At 35.5% G+C, this 22,625-nt stretch overlaps 1 protein-coding gene and 1 long non-coding RNA gene across 2 annotated transcripts in view; both read left to right on the top strand.

Annotated features, from left to right (window-relative positions):
- LOC133547757 (protein NDRG1-like) overlaps nt 1-18,087 on the top strand; it is a 30,159-nt gene extending 12,072 nt beyond the window's left edge. The window contains exons 5-15 of the mRNA XM_061893308.1: nt 1,267-1,329; nt 1,438-1,498; nt 4,942-5,028; nt 6,485-6,541; nt 6,610-6,713; nt 6,787-6,843; nt 8,041-8,092; nt 8,196-8,243; nt 11,890-11,925; nt 13,420-13,471; nt 16,659-18,087. Coding sequence (XP_061749292.1) covers nt 1,267-1,329; nt 1,438-1,498; nt 4,942-5,028; nt 6,485-6,541; nt 6,610-6,713; nt 6,787-6,843; nt 8,041-8,092; nt 8,196-8,243; nt 11,890-11,925; nt 13,420-13,471; nt 16,659-16,873 — 832 coding nt within the window. The 3' untranslated portion in view covers nt 16,874-18,087. The remainder of the gene's footprint in view (nt 1-1,266; nt 1,330-1,437; nt 1,499-4,941; nt 5,029-6,484; nt 6,542-6,609; nt 6,714-6,786; nt 6,844-8,040; nt 8,093-8,195; nt 8,244-11,889; nt 11,926-13,419; nt 13,472-16,658) is intronic.
- A 2,363-nt stretch (nt 18,088-20,450) lies between these two features.
- LOC133547758 (uncharacterized) overlaps nt 20,451-22,625 on the top strand; it is a 30,100-nt gene continuing 27,925 nt past the window's right edge. Inside the window, exons 1-2 of the long non-coding RNA XR_009805595.1 lie at nt 20,451-20,543; nt 20,994-21,058. This is a non-coding gene — a long non-coding RNA (uncharacterized LOC133547758). The remainder of the gene's footprint in view (nt 20,544-20,993; nt 21,059-22,625) is intronic.

Raw genomic sequence — 22,625 nt, 5'->3', positions numbered from 1 at the left:
CAAGTAAATTAACAATATTTTATTAGACTTTTTTAATTTAAAATGTCTTCAAGTAATTAATCATAAGTACATTTGCATTTTTGTTTTTCCATCCCAGATGTGAGATATGCCTTTTACTATTTTTGTTTGTTTTTGAAATAATATGTATTTTTGAAATCAAAATCTTAATTTACAAAATGTTATCAGATTTTTTCAATTGTGTCTTTAATTATTGTTTGTTAGTACATTGCACAAAAATGTGTTCATTTCCTGTTTTCCATCCCAGATACGAGATATGCCTTTTAGTATTTTTGTTTAATTCTGAAAAAATAAGTAGTTTCTAAAATTATAATCTAAATTTTCAACAGTTTATTAGATTTTTTTTAATAAATTTTTTTTCAAGTAATTAATCATAAGTACATTGCACAAAAATGTGTTAATTTCCTGTTTTACATCCCAGGTACGACATATGCCTTTTACTATTTTCTTTGATTCAGAAAAAAATAAGTTGTATTTTTAAAATCAAAATTTAAAATATTTTATTGGATTTTTTAAATTTTAAATTTCTTTAGGTAATTAATCATAATACATTGCACAAAAATGTGTTTATTTCCTGTTTTCCATCCCAGATACGAGATATGCCTTTTACTATTTTTGTTTAATTCTGAAAAAATAACTTGTGTTTTTAAAATTAAAATCTAAATTTACAATCTTTTATTGGATTTTTTTTATTTAAAATTTCTTTAGGTAATTAATCATAAGTACATTGCACAAACGTGTTCGTTTCCTATAGTAAAAGGCGATACGCCTTTTACTATTTTTGTTTAATTCTTAAAAAATAAGTTGTGTTTTCGAAATTAAAATCAAAATGTATAATGTTTTATTGGATTTTTTTTATTTTAAATTTCTTTAAGTAATTAATCATAAGTACATTGCACAAAAATGTGTTCATTTCCTGTTTTCCATCCCAGATACACGATATGCCTTTTACTATTTTTGTTTAATTCTGACAAAATAAGTTCTTGTTTTTAAATCAAAATCTAAATTTAGAATATTTTACTGGATTTTTTACATTTTTAATTTCTTCTAGTAATTAATCATAAGTACATTGCACAAACGTGTTAATTTCCTGTTTTCCATCCCAGATACACGATATGCCTTTTACTATTTTTGTTTAATTCTGAAAAAAATAAGTTGTGTTTCTAAAATTTAAATCTAAATTTACAATATTTTATTGGATTTTTTTTCATTTAAAAAAATGTGTTCATTTCCTTCTTTTTATCCCAGATACGAGTACCCATCCATGGATGAGCTCTCCGAGACACTCCCGCTGGTCCTCAAGCATTTTGGGTACGAGAAGAAGTTGCCCGTTCTCAAATAGCCGCCTCGTCATGTTCTAGTGGAAGATTGTTGTTCCAACCTGTTCTAACAGCCTCCATGTCTGTTTGTGCACCGCAGGCTGAAGAGCGTTATTGGATTAGGAATGGGAGCCGGGGCCTTCATGCTGACCAGATTCGCTGTAAGCCGAGCTCCTCCTCCTTCCTTCCTCTCAGTCAGTCAGGCTTAATAATCATTTGCTTGCAATCAGGATTGGAAACTCAGATTTTCCTGCTTTTTGCAGAGTATCGCGACACTACTCCGTTTCCCCCCAAATGTTTGGTGCAGTACTTAATTTTCTTGCAAATATATATATTTTTATTTTTAAATTAATTTCAATAAATTACCAGTATTTTTTTTATTTTTTTTAGATAAAATTATTGAAAGTTTTTTTTTTTTTAGGAAATGTATTTTAAGTCAACTTAGGAATATAAAACATTTACATAAGTGATTTTTATTTTATTTATTTTTAAAAGTCCATTCAAAATTACTAAAGCTGTAATTAATGTGTTGTCGTTTTTTTTTGTTGCTTTTTTTTATAAATATTTTTAAATAACATATTTATATTAGTTAAATACATGTACAGTATATTTAAATATAATACAAAATATATTTATAACATGATTTAAAAAAAACAAAAAAACAATTAGTGTTTGGCGTCAATGTATTATTAATTAGTTGTCCCGATTTAACTTATTCACGCCATGTTTTTTTTTAGGAAATGTATTTTAAGTCAACTTAGGAATATAAAACATTTATATAAATTATTTTTATTTTATTTATTTTTAAAAGTCCATTCAAAATTACTAAAGCTGTAATTAATGTGTTGTCGTTTTTTTTGGGGTTTTTTTAATTAATATTTTTAAATAAAATATTTATATTAGTTAAATACATGTACAGTATATTTAAATATAATACAAAATATATTTATAACATGATTTAAAAAAAACAATTGGTGTTTGGCGTCAATGTATTATCAATTAGTTGTCCCGATTTAACTTATTCACGTCATGTTTTTTTTAAGGAAATGTATTTTAAGTCAATCCATCCATCCATTTTCTACCTATTATTCCCTTTGGGGTTGCGGGGGAAAATGGTGCCTATCTCAGCTACAATTGAGCGGAAGGCGGGGGTGGAATATAAAGGATTTATATTCCAAATATATATTTTTTTATTTTTTTATTTTTTTTAAGTCCAGTAATAATTACTACAGCTATAATGAATGTGTTGTCGGGTGTTTTTAAAAATGTTTTGAAATAATGTTTTTTAATAAAATATTTCTATTAATTAAATACATGTATATTTAACTATAATACAAACCATATTTATAACATGATTTAAAAAAATAAAAATAAAAATTGGTGTTTGGCGTTAATGTATTATTAATTAGTTGTCCCGATTTAACTTATTCACGTCCGATACAATTACCAATATCATTGGCCAATACCGATATTGATCCGATACGATATCAGCAGTAATATTTGTAATATTTAGAAGTGTGGAATGTTAGAAAAAGGTTTAACCAAGTTAAACAGAACAATTAAACTACTAACCTATTTTATATCAACCGTCTTTATTGGACTAATGTTGTCTTTAAGTTGAACGTGGGGTGACACCTAGTGGCCACAATAACTTTTGAAGTTAAACTCATGATGCAGTAATTTGAATGACGCGGACACACTTGTTACTGGTTACTTTCTAATATGCTTTGACTTTGTATGTGTAATTAATATGCAACTATACTATGTGTGGACAAATGTGCTGTTTTACACGGCAATATTGTTCAAGTATTATTACCTATGTCTAGCTTATGCGCTATTGTGTGCTTAGCTGTTGTGTAGCTGCTCGCGCACTTTTAGCCTGTAGCCTGGCACGTTTAACTTTTTTGTAAAGGACTTGACTAGAATACAAGAAAAAGCCAACCTGGTGTGCTTATTGGAGGAGCTTTAGCTGCGCCGATACTTTTTTTAGCCGACCGATATCCAATATCAACAACGGATGAAGACTGTTGTTACGATTATTTATGTTTCATATGCTTTCCAACCAATTAAGCTAAAAAAAATTATCTGAAAGTTGAAATGTATCACCATAAAACGTCATTGAATTAACGGTAGTTTTTTTTTTTTTTTGTCGGTTACATCAAGTTTGCCCCTTGTTGCTAGGCGGGATTTTTGGGCTAACACAATTGTTCAATTATCATTACATAGGTGCAGCTTATGCGCTATTGTGTGCTTAGCTGTCGCGTAGCTGCTCGCTCACTTTTAGCCTGTTGGCTGGCACGTTTAACTTTTTGACTAAAATACAAGAAAAGGGTAACCTGGTGTGCCGTGCCGATACTTGCTGTTTGCGGACCGATATCCAATATCAACACCGGATGAAGACCGTTGTTACTATTATTTATGTTTTATATGCTTTCCAAACAACTAAGCCAAAAAAAAAAACATCTGAAAGTTGAAATGTATCACCATAAACCGTCACTGGATCAACGGTAGTTTTTTTTTGTCGGTTACATCAAGTTTGCCCCTTGTTGCTAGGCGGGATTTTCGGGCCAACACAATTGTTCAATTATTATTACATAGGTGTAGCTTATGCGCTATTGTGTGCTTAGCTGTTGCGTAGCTGCTCGCTCACTTTTAGCCTGTTGGCTGGCATGTTTAACTTTTTGTAAAGGACTTGACTAAAATACAAGAAAAGGGTAACCTGGTGTGCCGTGCCGATACTTGCTTTTTGCGGACCGATATCCAATATCAACACCGGATGAACACCGTCGTTACTATTATTTATGTTTTATATGCTTTCCAAACAACTAAGCCAAAAAAAAAAAAATCTCTGAAAGTTGAAATGTATCACCATAAACCGTCATTGGATCAACGGTAGTTTTTTTTTTTGTCGGTTACATCAAGTTTGCCCCTTGTTGCTAGGCGGGATTTTTGGGCTAACACAATTGTTCAATTATCATTACATAGGTGTAGCTTATGCGCTATTGTGTGCTTAGCTGTTGCGTAGCTGCTCGCTCACTTTTAGCCTGTTGGCTGGCACGTTTAACTTTTTGACTAAAATACAAGAAAAGGGTAACCTGGTGTGCCGTGCCGATACTTGCTGTTTGCGGACCGATATCCAATATCAACACCGGATGAACACCGTCGTTACTATTATTTATGTTTTATATGCTTTCCAAACAACTAAGCCAAAAAAAAAAAATCTCTGAAAGTTGAAATGTATCACCATAAACCGTCACTGGATCAACGGTAGTTTTTTTTTGTCGGTTACATCAAGTTTGCCCCTTGTTGATAGGCGGGATTTTTTGGCCAACACAAGCCAATAAAGGACAGGTAAAGTCGGCATGATTACCAACACCCAAATCATCACTACAACGATTCCTGGGCAATTTATAAACATAGATATCACAGTCCCACCTCACTCCCCCCCACTGTGGGGCAGTGCTGTGCTTGCCCCCGATGTAAAATCGCTGCTGCTCGAGAGTTCCCGGAAATGACTCTGGGAGAAAAGAGGACAGAATGTACTATTAGGATGACTCTGATGTAATCTAATCTAATGTAATCAATGTTACGTGTTGTGTCCTAGCTTGATTACCCGCAGATGGTGGAGGGTCTGTTGCTCATCAACATCAACCCGTGTGCCGAGGGCTGGATGGACTGGGCTGCACACAAGGTATGGTATACACACACACACACACACACACACACACACACACACACACACACACACACACACACACACACACACACACACACACACACACACACATATAAATGATAAATGGGTTGTACTTGTATAGCGCTTTTCTACCTTCAAGGTACTCAAAGCGCTTTGACACTACTTCCACATTCACCCATTCACACACACATTCACACAATGATGGAGGGAGCTGCCATGCAAGGCGCTAACCAGCACCCATCAGGAGCAAGGGTGAAGTGTCTTTCTCAGGACACAACGAACGTGACGAGTTTGGTACTAGGTGGGGATTGAACCAGGGACCCTCGGGTAGCGCACGGCCACTCTTCCACTGCGCCACGCCGTCCCTAATATCACATTCTTGTCAAAGTTAGTTTGTGACGAACCCCAAGATGCAGAGATGGAGGCAGGCATTGAACTGGAAAACATGATTTAATTAAAATATTAGAACAAGAACAACCAAAAGCGCGCACGAGGGGGATAACAAACTAAGGGAGATAGCATGGGAGCTAGAAAATAAAAGGAGCTTAACATGGAAGCTAGCAAAAACAAAAAGGGTCTAGCGTAGAAGCTAGCGGGTAGTGAGCAGGAAAACAGAAGTCGTAATGTGTAGTACAAAACAAACTGGAAGCAGGGAACAAAGAATCCAATCCAATCTATTTATATAGCACATGTAAACAACAATAACGTTTCCAAAGTGCTGCACAGCCATGTTAAAAACAATTGTAAAAAAAAAAATATATATATATATATATATATATATATGTATTATGCTCCACCAATGACTGAATAAAAACAAAAAATAAATAAATATAAAACCAATAAAAACAATACAAAAACAAATATGATTAAAAACTATTTTAAAGGGTAAAATCAATTAAAACAGTAAAATAGAAATCAAAGTGTATAAAAAACACAGAGGACAACAGAGGACAGAGGACCACACAACTCACGTAGTGTTGAAAGCCAAAGAATAAAAGTGGGTCTTAAGACGAGACTTAAAACACTCCACTGTGGAAGCAGTTTGAACAAAGAACAATTAGCCACAAACATCTAACGGATTTAGCTTACCGCTACGCTGCAAATACAAGACACTGCATGGCACGACAGGAGCGACAAGAGCGACATCTACAAGACAATAATCCACCACTGACTGGAGGACAAAAGCAGGTACAAATAGGATCGGGCTGATTGACACCAGGTGTGGCCAAGTGCCAATCAGCCGCAGCTGAGGAGAAACAGCGCACAGGGAAAAAAACGGGAAACAGACAAAATAAGAGTGCTGACCGGAACTAAAGACAGGAAATACTAAACACACACAGAAGAAAAACTAAAACACAAACAAACTGTCAGTGGCAAGCCTGACAGTTCTGTGTCACAGTGTCCGCAAACTTTCGACAAGAATATGGCTAAACGTAGCGTCTGATTCCAGATCAGCGGCTGGACCCACGCCCTGCCCGACCTGGTCATCAGCCACCTCTTCGGAAAGGTACGCCTCTCTTGGGCCCCCGTTTCTTGTTTCTTGCTTTCGCCTGATGGCGCTAACTGTGGCGGCAGGAGGAGATCCAGCACAACCAGAACATGGTCGCCACGTACCGCCACCACATCATGAAGGACATGAACCAGTTCAACCTGCAGCTCTTCATCAAGGCCTACGAGAGGTCCGCCTGCCGGCCCGACAATTCCTATAAGACGGGACAATTAACGTTGTGTTTGTTTTGTGTGTCTTTAAAGTCGGAGGGACTTGGAAATCGAGCGGCCCATTCCAGGCAGCAACGTCAGAACCCTCAAGTACGTCCAGGCAGATTATTTTTCACTTTTTTAGCTTCCCTGCCCATATATGGGCAAATCCAGCGCCTGATATTTTTCCATTTCAAAACCATTAGGGCTCACCTCAATTTTTGGTGACTGTTAAAGGTCCCGGGGACCCAAAAGGGTCTCAATCATTAACGTGTTAAAAATAACTTGTTTATTATTATTGTTTTGAACTTTCAACACTTAAATATCTACCTTCAGATCTAAAAATTGCAAGTAATTAGAGACTTAAATAGGTCAAACATTTAATAAAACATTGCTTTCAATTTATTGTTATTTTTTTTAACAATAACAGCTAAAAAAAAAAAAAAATCTCAATAAAGGACTCAGACATCCAAAAGGTTCCCACTCATGAAAGTGTTAAAATATGTGAAAATAGTTTAGATTTTTGCATAATTCTGTAGGGTAAGAGTGTCGTGTGTGTGTGTGTGGTGTGTGTGTGTGTGTGTGTGTGTGTGTGTGTGTGTGTGTGTATATATACATGTGTGTATGTATATATGTGTGTATATATATGTTTATATATATATATATATATATATATATATATATATATATATATATATATATATATATATATATATATGAGGTGGTGACTTGTCCAGGGTGTACCCCGCCCTTCGCCCGATTGTAGCTGAGATAGGCACCAGCGCCCCCCGCAACCCCAAAGGGAATAAGCAGTAGAAAATTGATGGATGGATGGAGATATATATATATATATATATATATATATATATATATATATATATATATATATATATATATATATATATATATATATATATATGAGGTGGTGACTTGTCCAGGGTGTACCCCGCCTTTTGCCCGATTGTAGCTGAGATAGGCACCAACGCCCCCCGCAACCCCAAAGGGAATAAGCAGTAGAAAATTGATGGATGGATGGATATATATATATATATATACAGTATATATATATATATATATATATATATATATATATATATATATATATACGTGTGTGTATGATACAAGTCAGAATTTTATATGACAAATGTCACCTTTTTGCATTAAAAAGTAATATTTTTACATACAAAAGTCAGAATTTTACAAGAAAATATGGCAATATTACACCGCTTTGGTGACCCCTGCTGTATACATATAATTTTTTTAAATAGGTTTTGACCAAATGTTGACCCCTTTCACCTTTGACCGCAGGTGCCCCAGCCTGCTGGTAGTGGGCGACAACTCTCCCGCTGTGGACGCTGTGGTGAGTCAAGACGCTTTCGCCTCTTAAAAGCCGACCAATCGAAACGAGGGCGGGTCCAAACGCACTGTGCGGGTGTTCCTAATGGAGTGTCTTATTTGCGCAGGTGGAGTGCAACACCAAACTGGACCCCACAAAAACCACGCTGCTCAAGGTGAGGCTTAAGCCCCCCCTCTTCATGTATTTGTCACGATGGAAAGATGTGGTGACACATTAACCGGCGATGACCTACTTTACGGCGTTCAAACGTGCGGTCGAGCACGGAGGGGTGCGTAATGGTGCGTGGTCGCTGCGTGGAGCAGAATTAATAATATGCCCTTTTTTAAAGGCCTACTGAAATGAGATGTTCTTATTTAAACGGAGATAGCAGGTCCATTCTATGTGTCATACTTGATCGTTTCGCCATATTGCCATATTTTTGCTGAAAGGATTTAATAGAGAACATCGACGATAAAGTTTGCAACTTTTGGTCGCTAATAAAAAAGCCTTGCCTTTACCGGAAGTAGCAGACGATGTGCGCGTGACTTTCACCGGTGTGAAGGCTCTTCACATCTGAACATTGTTTATAATCATAGCCACCAACAGCAAGAGCGATTCGGACCGAGAAAGCGACAATTTCCCCATTAATTTGAGCGAGGATGAAAGATTCGTGGATGAGGAAAGTTAGTGAGGCACTAGAATAAAAAAAAATAGAAAAAGTGACGGCTCCGGGCGGCGGCAGTGGTAGCGTTTCAGATGTAATTAGACACATTTACTCGGATAATTCTGGAAAATGCCTTATCTGCTTATTGTGTTACTAGTGTTTTTGTCAGAGTTATTTGTTGACGGTGGCAGAGGGGTTAGTGCCATATTGCCATATTTTTGCTGAAAGGATTTAGTAGAGAACATCGACGATAAAGTTTGCAACTTTTGGTCGCTAATAAAAAAGCCTTGCCTGTACCGGAAGTAGCAGACGATGTGCGCGTGACTTTCACCGGTGTGAAGGCTCTTCACATCAGAACATTGTTTATAATCATAGCCACCAACAGCAAGAGCGATTCGGACCGAGAAAGCGACAATTTCCCCATTAATTTGAGCGAGGATGAAAGATTCGTGGATGAGGAAAGTGAGTGAGGCACTAGAATAAAAAAAATGGAAAAAGCGACGGCTCCGGGCGGCGGCAGTGGTAGCGTTTCAGATGTAAATAGACACATTTACTCGGATAATTCTGGAAAATCCCTTATCTGCTTATTGTGTTACTAGTGTTTTTGTCAGAGTTATTTGTTGACGGTGGCAGAGGGGTTAGTGCCATATTGCCATATTTTTGCTGAAAGGATTTAGTAGAGAACATCGACGATAAAGTTTGCAACTTTTGGTCGCTAATAAAAAAGCCTTGCCTGTACCGGAAGTAGCAGACGATGTGCGCGTGACTTTCACCGGTGTGAAGGCTCTTCACATCTGAACATTGTTTATAATCATAGCCACCAACAGCAAGAGCGATTCGGACCGAGAAAGCGACAATTTCCCCATTAATTTGAGTGAGGATGAAAGATTCGTGGATGAGGAAAGTGAGTGAGGCACTAGAATAAAAAAAATAGAAAAAGCGACGGCTCCGGGCGGCGGCAGTGGTAGCGTTTCAGATGTAATTAGACACATTTACTCGGGTAATTCTGGAAAATCCCTTATCTGCTTATTGTGTTACTAGTGTTTTTGTCAGAGTTATTTGTTGACGGTGGCAGAGGGGTTAGTGCGTCTGCCTCACAATACAAAGGTCCTGCAGTCCTGGGTTCAAATCCAGGCTCGGGATCTTTCTGTGTGGAGTTTGCATGTCCTCTCCGTGAATGCGTGGGTTCCCTCCGGGTACTCCGGCTTCCTCCCACTTCCAAAAGACATGCACCTGGGGATAGGTTGATTGGCAACACTAAATTGGCCCTAGTGTGTGAATGTGAGTGTGAATGTTGTCTATCTGTGTTGGCCCTGCGATGAGGTGGCGACTTGTCCAGGGTGTACCCCGCCTTCCGTCCGATTGTAGCTGAGATAGGCGCCAGCGACCCCAAAAGGGAATAAGCGCTAGAAAATTGATGGATTTGTTGACGAACCCCAAGATGCAGAGATGGAGGCAGGCATGGAGTGAGCAAACATGATTTTAATATAAATACTAAGACAAAACCAAACAAAGGGTTCAAACCAAAAGCGCGCACATGGGCGGATAAAAAACAAAAGGCCTTTAGCATAGAAGCTAACAAGAAACAAAAAGGAACTTTAGCATGGAAGCTAGAGGATAACAAACAGAAAAACTGGAAATAGCTATGGCTAACAAAAACAGCTAACCGCTACGACGACCAGGACAAGATGTAGCGCGACAGGTAATAGCTGAAATCAAAACGACACGACAAGAGCGACATGTGGCAACGACAATACAATGATCCAGCAACTGACACAAGACAAAGGAGGTACAAATAGGAGCCGGCTGATTGGCAACAGGTGTGGTCAGATGCCAATCAGCCGCACCTGAAGGGGAACACAGCACTCAGGGAACAAGGGAGGAAGCTGACAAAATAAGAGCACTAGACAGGAAATACTAAACACACTGAGGAGGAACACAGCACCCATGGAACAAGACAGGACGAATTAAGAGCACTTGACAGGTACTAAAAGACAGGAAATACTAAACACAGGAAACAGACAAATGCAGAGGAAAACTAAAACATAGACAAACTGTCAGGGGCAAGCCTGACAGTTTTAGTGAGATTAGATGAGTAAAGTCATACCTGCAAGTCGGATGTCTACGATGAACGCCAGTGTGTCAGAGAAAGCCGATGAGAAGCCAAGATCACAGCTGCTTTTTGACAGCTACAGGAGAAGGTCCCATAATCCACTGATGTCTCCGGTAAGAGCCGACAATTTTCCCATCCAAAAACGTATGTATTGATGTAGAGAATCATGTTCGCTTGACCGCTCTGTGTTAAAGCTTCACAACAAAAACAAAGAAACAGCAGCTGCGTTTCGGTTGCTAAAGGCAGCTGCAATCCACCGCTTTCCACCAACAGCATTCTTCTTTGACGTCTCCATTATTAATTGAACAAATTGCAAAAGATTCAGCGAAACAGATGTCCAAATTACTGTGTGATTATGCGATGAAAAGAGACGACTTTTAGCCGCCAGTGGTGCTGGGCTAATATGTCCGCTACAACCAATAACGTCACAAATGTGACGTTTTCAACAAAAAAAACTCTGCGGGAAATTTAAAATTGCAATTTAGTAAACTAAAGCGGCCGTATTGGCATGTGTTGCAATGTTAATATTTCATCATTGATATATAAACTATCAGACTGCGTGGTCGCTAGTAGTGGCTTTCAGTAGGCCTTTAATAATATGCCCTTGTTTAAATAAATGATTCACTCCTATACAATATCCTACCCAATACCCTACTGTTCAATATTACACTTCGAGTGCAATACGTCCGACACTGATTGTCATTACTTTATTACTTCAGTTCTCTTGTTTTGTTCCGTATATTGTACAGTATTTTTTGTATATTATTTTGTATATTGTTCAGGATTGCTTATTGTTTTTATTGGATAGTAGTCTATTTCAATTCTTATTTTTTATCTTTGTTACTTATGTGATTTATTTTTATGTCATATTTGTTCCCACTACTGCACCTTAAGTTGGAGTCCTTAATCTCGTTATATGCAAATATAATGACAATAAAGTTCATTCTATTCTATTCTATTCTTGTTTAATTATCAAAAAAAAGGGTTCATGTACATGATCTAACTTGATATTTATGATTTAACTTCATATTTATTCCCCAACAGATGGCCGACTGTGGTGGCATGCCCCAGATTGACCAGGTGTGTAAACAACATAGACAAACATCATATGATAGAGCAGTGGTTCTCCACCTTTTTTCAGTGATGTACCCCCAGTGAACATTTTTTTTTAATTCAAGTACCCCCTAATCAGAGGAAAGCATTTTTTGGTTGGAAAAAAAAAGAGATAAAGTGTTAAGCTTGGTAAAAAGGATAGGACTCAGATGCAGAGTAGGGAACTTTGACAGGCTTTTACTTTGATAACTTCCTTTCACCTCCAAAGTAAAGGAATTCAATATCTATATTAACCAAAAAAAAAAAACTAATCGTCAAAAAAGGTTTCATAAAAAAAAGGAACAATTGAAAATCACTCAGAACGGAGGAAAACACAAAAGTTAAGACGAGCCACAATTGGCAGCGTATATGCTGTAAAATGTATTAACAAAAAAACGCTCTAACAGGAGGAAAAAACAACAGCTATGAAAAATTCTACACTATCTAATCAAATAAACTTTTAACAAAAAATGTGGAAAGAATGAAAAATAACTGATGACTTCAGCTGAATAAACAAAATAACCAAAATCACTCTGCTGAGGATGAAGAAAGGAAAACTCAAAATAGTAAGAAAGGGATTCAGGATCAAGACGAGGCAAGGTAAGGCAAGGCATGGACATAGAAATGGACGCTAGAGAACACGAATGAAGGAAAACAATCTGGCACCGAAAAAAGGGAGGAGTGGGCTTATAAGACACATGAGGGAACAGGTGGAAACAATCAGGGTACAGGGATGACGTCAGACTGATGACACAAAAGGAAAGGCAAGTGACCTGAAAGAAGAGGAGAGTTACTTGTCAAACTAAAACATGCGAATCATAAGACAGAAAAAACTAAGACAAAACATCCCTCACTGCGGTGTGACATAAAGATGTAAAATACAGCACTATGTCATCCGTTTCAGATTTATTCAATTGTATAACAGTGCAAAATATTGCTCATTTGTAGTGGTCTTTTTTTTTAACTATCTGGGGGAAAAAAGATATAAAAATAACTAAAACCTTGTTGAAAAATAAACAAGTGATTCAATTATAAATAAAGATTTCTACACATAGAAGTAATCATCAACTTAAAGTGCCCTCTTTGGGGATTGTAATAGAGATCCATCTGATTCATCAACTTCATTCTAAACATTTCTTCACAAAAAAAGAAATCTTTAACATCAATATACAAAAAATCTGGCTGTCAACACTGAATATTGCATTGTTGCATTTCTTTTCACAGTTTATGAATTTACATTCATATTTTGTTGAAGTATTATTTATAAAGGATTTTTGAATTGTTGCTATTTTTAGAATATTTTAAAAACAATCTCACGTACCCCTTGGCATACCTTCAAGCACCCCCAGGGGTACGCGTACCCCCATTTGAGAACCACTGTGATAGAGGATAGGAGGTTATCTCTGTGGAGGTTTGGCGACATCCTGTGGCCGTGCAGCGTATTGCGTCTCAAACTATTGTGTTTTTTCCTCCCCTGTGCAGCCTGCCAAGCTGACCGAGGCGTTCAAGTACTTCATTCAGGGCATGGGATACAGTAAGTTCTGCTGCCCCCTTGTGGTGAGAAGGACACTAGCAGTGTGACGACTATGGCTTGCGATACCACTCATTTTCTTTTCCATCGGATACCAAGATAAATTCAGGCCGATATCGGCCACAACGCTAACTAAAGTGTCTGCTAACATTTAAAAAGTATTTTCAGATAACATATCTATAGAAAAAAAACCATAACAACAAAAACTGTAAAACACTGGAATGTAATGAGCAAATGCTGACATTTTTATACTATTTAAAATATATATATAAATAAATAAATAAAAAATATATAAAAATGGTCACCCCATTCAGGATTTTTCAGTATATTTTAGAAGCTTTCATAATAAAAATAAAATGTGCTTAAAATACAAAGTTTTGTCAGTTAATTAAAAAAGAAATCAATAACCAAGTTGTCAACTGATTGATTGGAAAACTGACGGCCACCATAATAAACACTATTAACGTGAATATTTCTGTACAGGCAGAATTTTTGACACATTTACACAATCATATTACTAATATATTTTTTTATGGGCCTGGCATTTTGTTAGCTTTTTAGCTAATACCATGTGTTTCAACCTAAAAAACATGTTTTTTACTCCGTGCTGTCGAGCAAGAATGCTAGAATAATATTTTTTCTAGCTTTTTAGCTACTTTTGTATGTTTGAACTTAAATATCCAGATGTTTGATACTTGCTGCCGTCTTGGAAGTATGCTAATGTATCTAAGTATGCTAATGATGCATGCTAGCTTTTTAGCTAATTTTGTATGTTTCAACCTAAAAAACATGGTTTGTACTCAGTGCTGTCGAGCAAGTATGCTAGAATACTTGTGAGAATCTTAGCATGCCAAGGTTTTTTTGCTAGCTTTTTAGCTAGTTTTGTATGTTTGAACCTAACAATCCAGAGTTTTGATACTTGCCGCCATCTAGGAATCACGCTAATGTCTCTTATATTAGTATGCTAAGAATGTATGCTAGATTTTTAGCTAATTTTGTATGTTTTACCCCAAAAGTCCTGTTTTTTTATGCTTGGTACCATCTTGAAATTATGCTAAAGTCTCTTATATTAGTATGCTAATGATTCATGCTAGCTTTTTAGCTAATTTTGTATGTTTTACCTTAAAATTTATGGGTTTTGATACTTTTTGCCATATTGGAAGTACGTTAACATCTCTTACATTAGCATGCTAACCTTTTATGCTGGCTTTTTAGCAAATATTTTCTATTTTTTAACCTAAAAATCAGGGTTTGATACTCAGCGCTATCTCGGAAGCATGCTAACCTCTCTTATATTAGCATGCTAACATTTTATGCTAGCTTTTTAGATAATTTTGTATGTTTTATCATAAAAGTCAGGGATTTTGATACTTTGTGCCGTATCGGAAGTACGGTGACATCCCTTATATTAGCATGCTAACATTTTATTCTAGTTTTTCAGGTAATTTTGTATGTTTTAAACTAAAAATCATGGTTTGATACTTGGCACTATCTCGGAAGCATGCTAACGTCTATTATATTAGCATGCTAACATTTTATGCTAGCTTTTTAGATAATTTTGTATGTTTTATCATAAAAGTCATGGTTTTTGATACTTTGTGCCATATTGGAAGTATGGTGACATCTCTTATATTAGCGTGCTAACATATTATGCTAGATTTTAGGTGATTTTTGTATGTTTCAAACTAAAAATCATGGTTTGATACTTGGCGCCAGCTCGGAAGCATGCTAACGTCCCTTATATTAATTAGCATGCTAACATTTCATGCTGGCTTTTTAGATAATTTTGTATTTTTTACTCTAAATTCATGTTTTTTAAAACTTTGTCACATTGGAAGTACGGTAACATCTCTTATATTGGCATGCTAACATTTTGTGCTGGCTTTTTAGCTAGTTTTGTATGTTTTTACCTAAAAATCATGGTTTGATACTTGGCGCTAGCTCGGAAGCATGCTAACGTCTCTTATATTAGCCTGCTGACATTTTATGCTATCTTTTTATATAATTTTTGTATGTTTTACTATAAAATTCATGGTTTTTAAAACTTTGTGTCGAATTGGAAGTACGGTAGCATCTCTTATATATTAGCATGCTAACATTTTATGCTGGCTTTTTAGCTAATTTTGTATGTTTTATCATAAAATTCATGGTTTTTGATACTGTGTGCCGTATTGGAAGTACGGTAACATCTCTTATATTAGCATGCTAACATTTTATGCTAGCTTTTTAGATAATTTTGTATATTTTATCATAAAAATCATGGTTTTTGATACTTTGTGCCGTATTGGAAGTACGGTAGCATCTCTTATATTAGCATGCTTACATTTTATGCAAGCTTTTTAGATAATTTGGTATGTTTTACCCTAAAATTCATGGTTTTTGATACTTTGTGCCTTATTAAAAGTACAGCAACATCTCTTATATTAGCATGCTAACATTTTATGCTGGCTTTTTAGCTAATTTTGTATATTTTAAGCTAAAAATCATGGTTTGATACTTGGCGCTATCTCGTAAGCATGCTAACGTCTCTTATATTAGCATGCTAATATTTTATGCTAGCTTTTTAGCTAATTTTGTATGTTTTACCCTAAAGTTCATGTTTTTTTGATACTTTGTGCAATATCGGAAGTACAGTAACATCTCTTATATTAGCATGCTAACATTTTATGCTGGCTTTTTAGCTAATTTTGTATGTTTTAACCTAAAAATCATGGTTTGATGCTTGGCGCCATCTCGGAAGCGTTCTAACGTCTCTCATATTAGCATGCTAACATTTTATGCTAGCTTTTTAGATAATTTTGTATGTTTTATCATAAAAGTCATGGTTTTTGATACTGTGTGTCATATTGGAAGTATGGTAACATCTCTTATATTAGCATGCTAACATTTTATGCTAGCTTTTTAGGTAATTTTGTATGTTTTAACCTAAAAAATATTGTTTGATAATTGGAACTATCTTGGAAGCATGCTAATATAAGAGACATTAGCATGCTTCCAAGATAGTGACAATTATGTTGGCTATTTAGTTAATTTTGTATGCTTAACTCTAAAAATCATGAATTTGGGCACTTAGCGACACCTTAGAAGTATGCTTCGGCTTCGATTGACCCCTGGCCAGAGGTTCAGGGCACGATTTTAACATAGGGGAAAAAAACATGGCATGATTGTGTTCAAATATTTTCCTTTCCAGTGCCCGCCGCCAGCATGACCCGCCTGGTGCGCTCCCGCACGGCCTCGGGCTCCAGCGTGACGTCCTACGACGGACCTCGCTCGCGCTCCCACACCACCGAGGGGAACCGCTCGCGCTCGCACACGGCCGACCACCACCGGGGGCGCTCCCACACGGCCGGCTCCACGGACGGCACGGTGGACGCCGTCCCCAAGGCCCCCGAGGTGTCCTGCTAAGTTGGAAGCTCGCCCGGCAAATGTAACCGTTTTTTTTTTTTGTTCTTTAAAAAAAAAAAAAAAAAAACTTGGATTAGGAGGGTTAAAAGTACTCCAGTACATTGGGGGTGTGTGATGGTGTAGTTAGTGGCAATGCAGCATCGCTAGGGGGCGACAAAGAGCACGCCCCGTCCTTCTTTCCTCCCTGCTTTCAATCCTTTTTTACTCAAACTGACAACTTTCTCACATTTATTCCATTTTCAAGTGTTTTTTGTCGCTGTCGAACATTACAAGTAAGGGATATTTTTATTTGTGTGTGCAGCCAATCATGTTTCATCTCATCCTTTATAGACAGCTGATGATTTTTTTTTTTAAACGTTTCAGTAACTATGCAACCAATTCAAATAAAAATCGCTCTCTAAATTTCAAAGCTTTATTAACGCCTTGTGACAATTAACTCGTTTTGTAATATTTTTTTGTACGTAATCAAGCACAACGGAACAAAGCAGTGCCATAGAGTCGATGTAAGAAATCCAAATTTTATTACTATAATATATATATATGTGTGTGTATATATATATATATATATATATATATATATATATATATATATATATATATATATGCACGTACCTATGTATATATACGTATGTGTATATGTATATATACGTATTTGTGTATATGTATATATACGTATGTGTGTATACTTATGTATATACGTATATGTATGTATATATATGTGTATATGTATGTAAGTATATATATAAATGCGTATGTATGTGTATATATACGTATGTGTGTATTTATATATGTATATGCGTATATGTATGTATATATATGTGTATATGTATGTATATTTATATGCATATATATGTGTATATGTATGTATATATATGTGTATACATGTATATATGTATATGTGTATACAAAAGTATATATATGTGTATATCTATATATATATGTATATGTGTATATATATATATATGTATATATATATATATATATATATGTATATATATATATACACACATATATATATATATATATATATATATATATATATATATATATATATATATATATATACACCTCGTTTTATTGACTTGCACTATGATGACATTTTCTTTTGTAGGACCTATGGCAACACAGCTTTGTAAAGATGCTGGCATTCAAATGACATAACAGTTTGTATTTATTTAGGAAAACATTAAAAAAAACCAACAACTTGTAACTCATCTGCTCTGATTGTGTGTGTTTTTTTTTACATCTAAAAAAAAAAAATCGATATCATTGCGTTTTAAGGTGATGAGAACATCCGGGTAATAAAGTTAGAAACTGCAGACAGCAAAATAAAAGCATATCTCCATATATGGTGAAAGGAAGTGGACCATGGGATTTTTTTTTCCCGACCATTCAGCTATGAAGGCAATGATAATGAAAACAATATGAAACTGAATTTAAAGCAGGACTGCACTTAATTTAATTTTTCCCTTTATTTGCAATCCTTACGTGAGACTAGAACAATTTTTGAACTTATGTATATTGAATTTACAGTAGATAAACCCAATGTTCTTTTTTCCCCCCACCCAAAAAAAATGTAAGGTTGTCAAACAAGTACAGGCAAGTATTGATATAAAGTGCATTTCTGGATGACCCCAACATTGTGCTGTATTACACGAACGCAAACAAAAGGCTCATCAATCATCCACAATGTTTCTGTGCTACTCTAAACAAGGACAAACTGCTAGCGCCTAATGCACATATAAAGGACTCTTTAAAAAAACTGCCAACTATGCTCCATTTACCTATAAGCCGGTACGTTTCCCCCCACGCTTTGTACCCTGCGGCATATAAAACGGTGCAGCTAATTTATGCTTTTATTCTTTTCTCGCCAACGACCATAATGTTTTGTATTCAACAAATAATTTTCATGATGTTTTAATTTGTTTTATTGTAATACATTTGTTTGTATTGTGGCATGTAATTATTGAAAGACTTTATTCAATTTGAATGTTTTCCCTATGCTGTCGTCGTCCTAATCAACTGACTAGAGCAGGGGTGGCCAAAATGAGTCCCGGGGGCCATTTGCGCCCCACATCTAGAGTTTTGTTGGCCTGCAGAATATTGTTGGAACAGAAAAACAACAGTGAGAAAATATAAGGAAAAAAAAACAATCTAGAAAAAGCTGAAATTTTGATTCTAATAACTAACGGGTGCACCAAGGACTGCATACTGAATATACATCAGTCCATTTTCTACCGCTTGTCCCTTTCGGAGGTCGCGAGAGGTGCTGGAGCCTATCTCAGCTACCCACAGTCGGAAGACGCAGTACATCCCTGACAAGTCGCCACCTCATCGCAGGGCCAACACAGATAAACAGACAACATTCACACGCTAGGGACCATTTAGTGTTGCCAATCAACCTATCCCCAGGTGCATGTCTTTGGAGGTGAGAGCAAGCCGGAGTAACCGGAGGGAACCCACGCAGTCACGGGGAGAACATGCAAACTCCACACAGAAACCCAACATCTGTATTGTGAGGACATTTTTATTGTTAGACACATGCACTAACCCCTGTACCACCATGCTGCCCACTGAATATACAATGCATGCCTTTTTGATATTATTCTATATTGTTAAAAAAAAATGGCAAAAAACATATCAGATATGTATTAAAATACAAAACGTAATGTCAATTTTGCGTTATAAATGACAAAGTGCATTATTATTATTACTATAAAAAATTAAGATTTTTTTTCTAATTACGTCATGTCCTTTTGCACGTTTTTTTTTTTTTTTACGGACCATATTCTGAAAATCAACAACTTCAATTATGGGCCACACTTTGGACACCCCTATAATAACTAATTATGATACACCTATAACACAAAGATCACAATAGGTTTTGTCTATAACTACAATAAATATAAATATATATATATACATATATGTATATATATATATATATATATATATATATATATATATATATATATAATTAACATTTTTTTATTTTATCCAATTGTATTGTCTCTAACATTTTTTGGGGTCACACTTTGTACACCTCTATAATAACTAATTATGATACACCTAGAATGATATATATATATATATATATATATATATTTAACATTATTTTTTTTATCCAATTGTATTGTCTCTAACATTTTTTGTTCATAAAGATGATTTCTAAACCTTTTTTGTTTGAAATATCGTAATACATTAAAGCGACTCCATTAGTCTTTATAAATTGAATTTGTATTGTTTGAATGTTCAATTGTTCAATTAAAAATAAAATAAAAATAATAACCTTCCCATTTCCGGTTGGTTCGAACGCGGTTGTGTACAGCCATTGGTTGAGAGGGGCTTGGCGTCACTCTGACGTCACTAAATGATGACGCTGCAACTATTTTAAACTAATGCATTTAAAGAAACATAATTTACATTACGATGTCTTGAACTTTGAATAGTGTTACATTTGTCGTACGAACGTTATCAATGTTGGAAATCTTTTAAAAAAAAAAAAAAAAAATGCGTCACGTGATCTCATCCCAGGCGGCAACGCAGACTGACAGACAGACCACAGAAGCCCCGCCCACAATTCTTACGCCGCCGGCGAGCCATTCAACTCATTTGAAGTTAGCTGAGTTAATTCCCTCAAATGAGCAAAAATACCTGAATCTGCTCCAAGGTATGAATGACTTCATCGTGTTATATAACTGCATATTTTTGTCGTTGAAACATTGACGCCAACTGAAATAACTAACGCTAACCTGCTAGCTGGGTGGCTAATGCTAGCTAGGTCAGGTGGCTCGAGTTATATCATTCGTGTCAAACGTCGTTGATTTAACAAGCGATAATTGTGTGTGTTTTTTTTAATATTGTTATAGCAAAAGTACGTGCAACTAGAAAATGAAGCGGGTTTAGTTATATTAATATCGTTGTTGACGTTGGTGTTGGTATCGGTAATATCTGGTATCGTACTTCTCCTGGAGACGCCATTTTGTAAAATTCGCGCCTGTTTTCTTGCTGATGTCATATCGCAAAATGGTGGTGCCTGGTCTGAAAAATTCCTAACATTTTACGGAAAAAGATTGCACGAAGGTGATGTTTGCTAATTTGTGTTTTTGAACCTGTTCAGGTCAGAATTTTATTTGGTGATTCTCTTCTCAAAAAGATGGCGAGCGACCGACGCACTGCTTCGAGGTAGAAGTATTAACTTCCCCCTACCCCTCTCCTTGCATCTATTATACTTTTTCCCGTCTACTTCCGAACTATGGACTCATGAACTTTAGGACTGAATTACTGATTGTGAACTGTTTCTTTATTGTACGTATCTACTGATTTATCTGTAGCAAATATCATTGTTTATATATATATGTATGTACATGTTTGTGTGTGTGTGTATATATGTATGTGTATGTATACACACATGTACACATATATATACTACATACACGTGTGTGTGTGTGTATATATGTATGTGTATGTATACACACACATGTACACATATATATACTACATACACGTGTGTGTGTGTATGTGCGCATGTATACATGAATACATACATACATTATACACACACACATATGCAGTGTTGGCGCTAAGTCATAAAAATGGGGTCCCACTTTTTTGTAAGCGTTTTGAAAACAAATCATAAATGTATACCTTAACCTTTTATATCTCAAATTCTATATTGTCTTGGAAAAAGGTTGTAATAAACATTACTAAATTCATTAAAAAAATAATACAAAAGAAAACACATTTTTATGCATAAGTACATTTATTTGGTTGTAAACATTCATTCACTTTCGTCTTTCCTTCATTGATCTAAACTTTACATCTGCTGTTAGTTTTTTCTACATTTGTATGTATTAAGTTGTAGTAGGGCTCGGCGATATGATATATCTCAATATATTTTTACTTAAACGAATGAAAAAAGAGGATTACCTCCAAATTCTTTAGGACAACCTAAAATCATCAGCCCGGAGGTTGGGTCTTGGACGCAGTTGGGTGTTCCAACAGGACACTGACCTCAAACACATGTCCAAAGTGGTAAAGGAATGGCTAAATCAGGCTAGAATAAAAGTTTTAGAATAACCTTCCCAAAGTCCTGACCTAAACGTGTGGACAATGCTAAAAATGTCAGAAAACCAATACATTTAGCTGAACTGCACCAATTTTGTCAAGAGGAGTGGTTAGAAAATTCAAGCAGAAGCTTGTGGATGCCCACTAAAAGCGCCGTTTTGCAGTGAAACTTGTCAAAGGACATGTAAGCAAATACTAACATTGCTGTATGTATACTTTTGACCAAGCAGATTTGGTCACATTTTCAGTAGACCCATAACAAATTCATAAGAGAACCAAACATCATGAATGTTTTTTTTGACCAACAAGTATGTGCTCCAATCACTCTATCACAAAAAAAATAAGAGTTGTAGAAATGGTTGGAAACTCAAGACAACCATGACATTATGTTCTTTACATGTGTGTGTAAACTTTGGATCGCAACTATATATATATATATATATATATATATATATATATATATATATATATATATATATATATATATATATATATATATATATATATATATATATATATATATATATATATATATATATACAGTTCATAATTTATATTTATTTATTTTGCCGTTTTCGTTCACATGTTGAAGGTGTTTTAATGAATATACATGCATGTTTAACATATAGATTCTTATCTTTCATTAACACAAGAATATAAGTTGGTGTATCACCTGATTCTGATG

The sequence above is a fragment of the Nerophis ophidion genome, unplaced genomic scaffold (genome assembly GCF_033978795.1).
Source record: "Nerophis ophidion isolate RoL-2023_Sa unplaced genomic scaffold, RoL_Noph_v1.0 HiC_scaffold_176, whole genome shotgun sequence".
In the NCBI taxonomy this organism is placed as follows: domain Eukaryota; kingdom Metazoa; phylum Chordata; class Actinopteri; order Syngnathiformes; family Syngnathidae; genus Nerophis; species Nerophis ophidion.
This window is presented reverse-complemented; position numbering and strand designations above follow the sequence as displayed.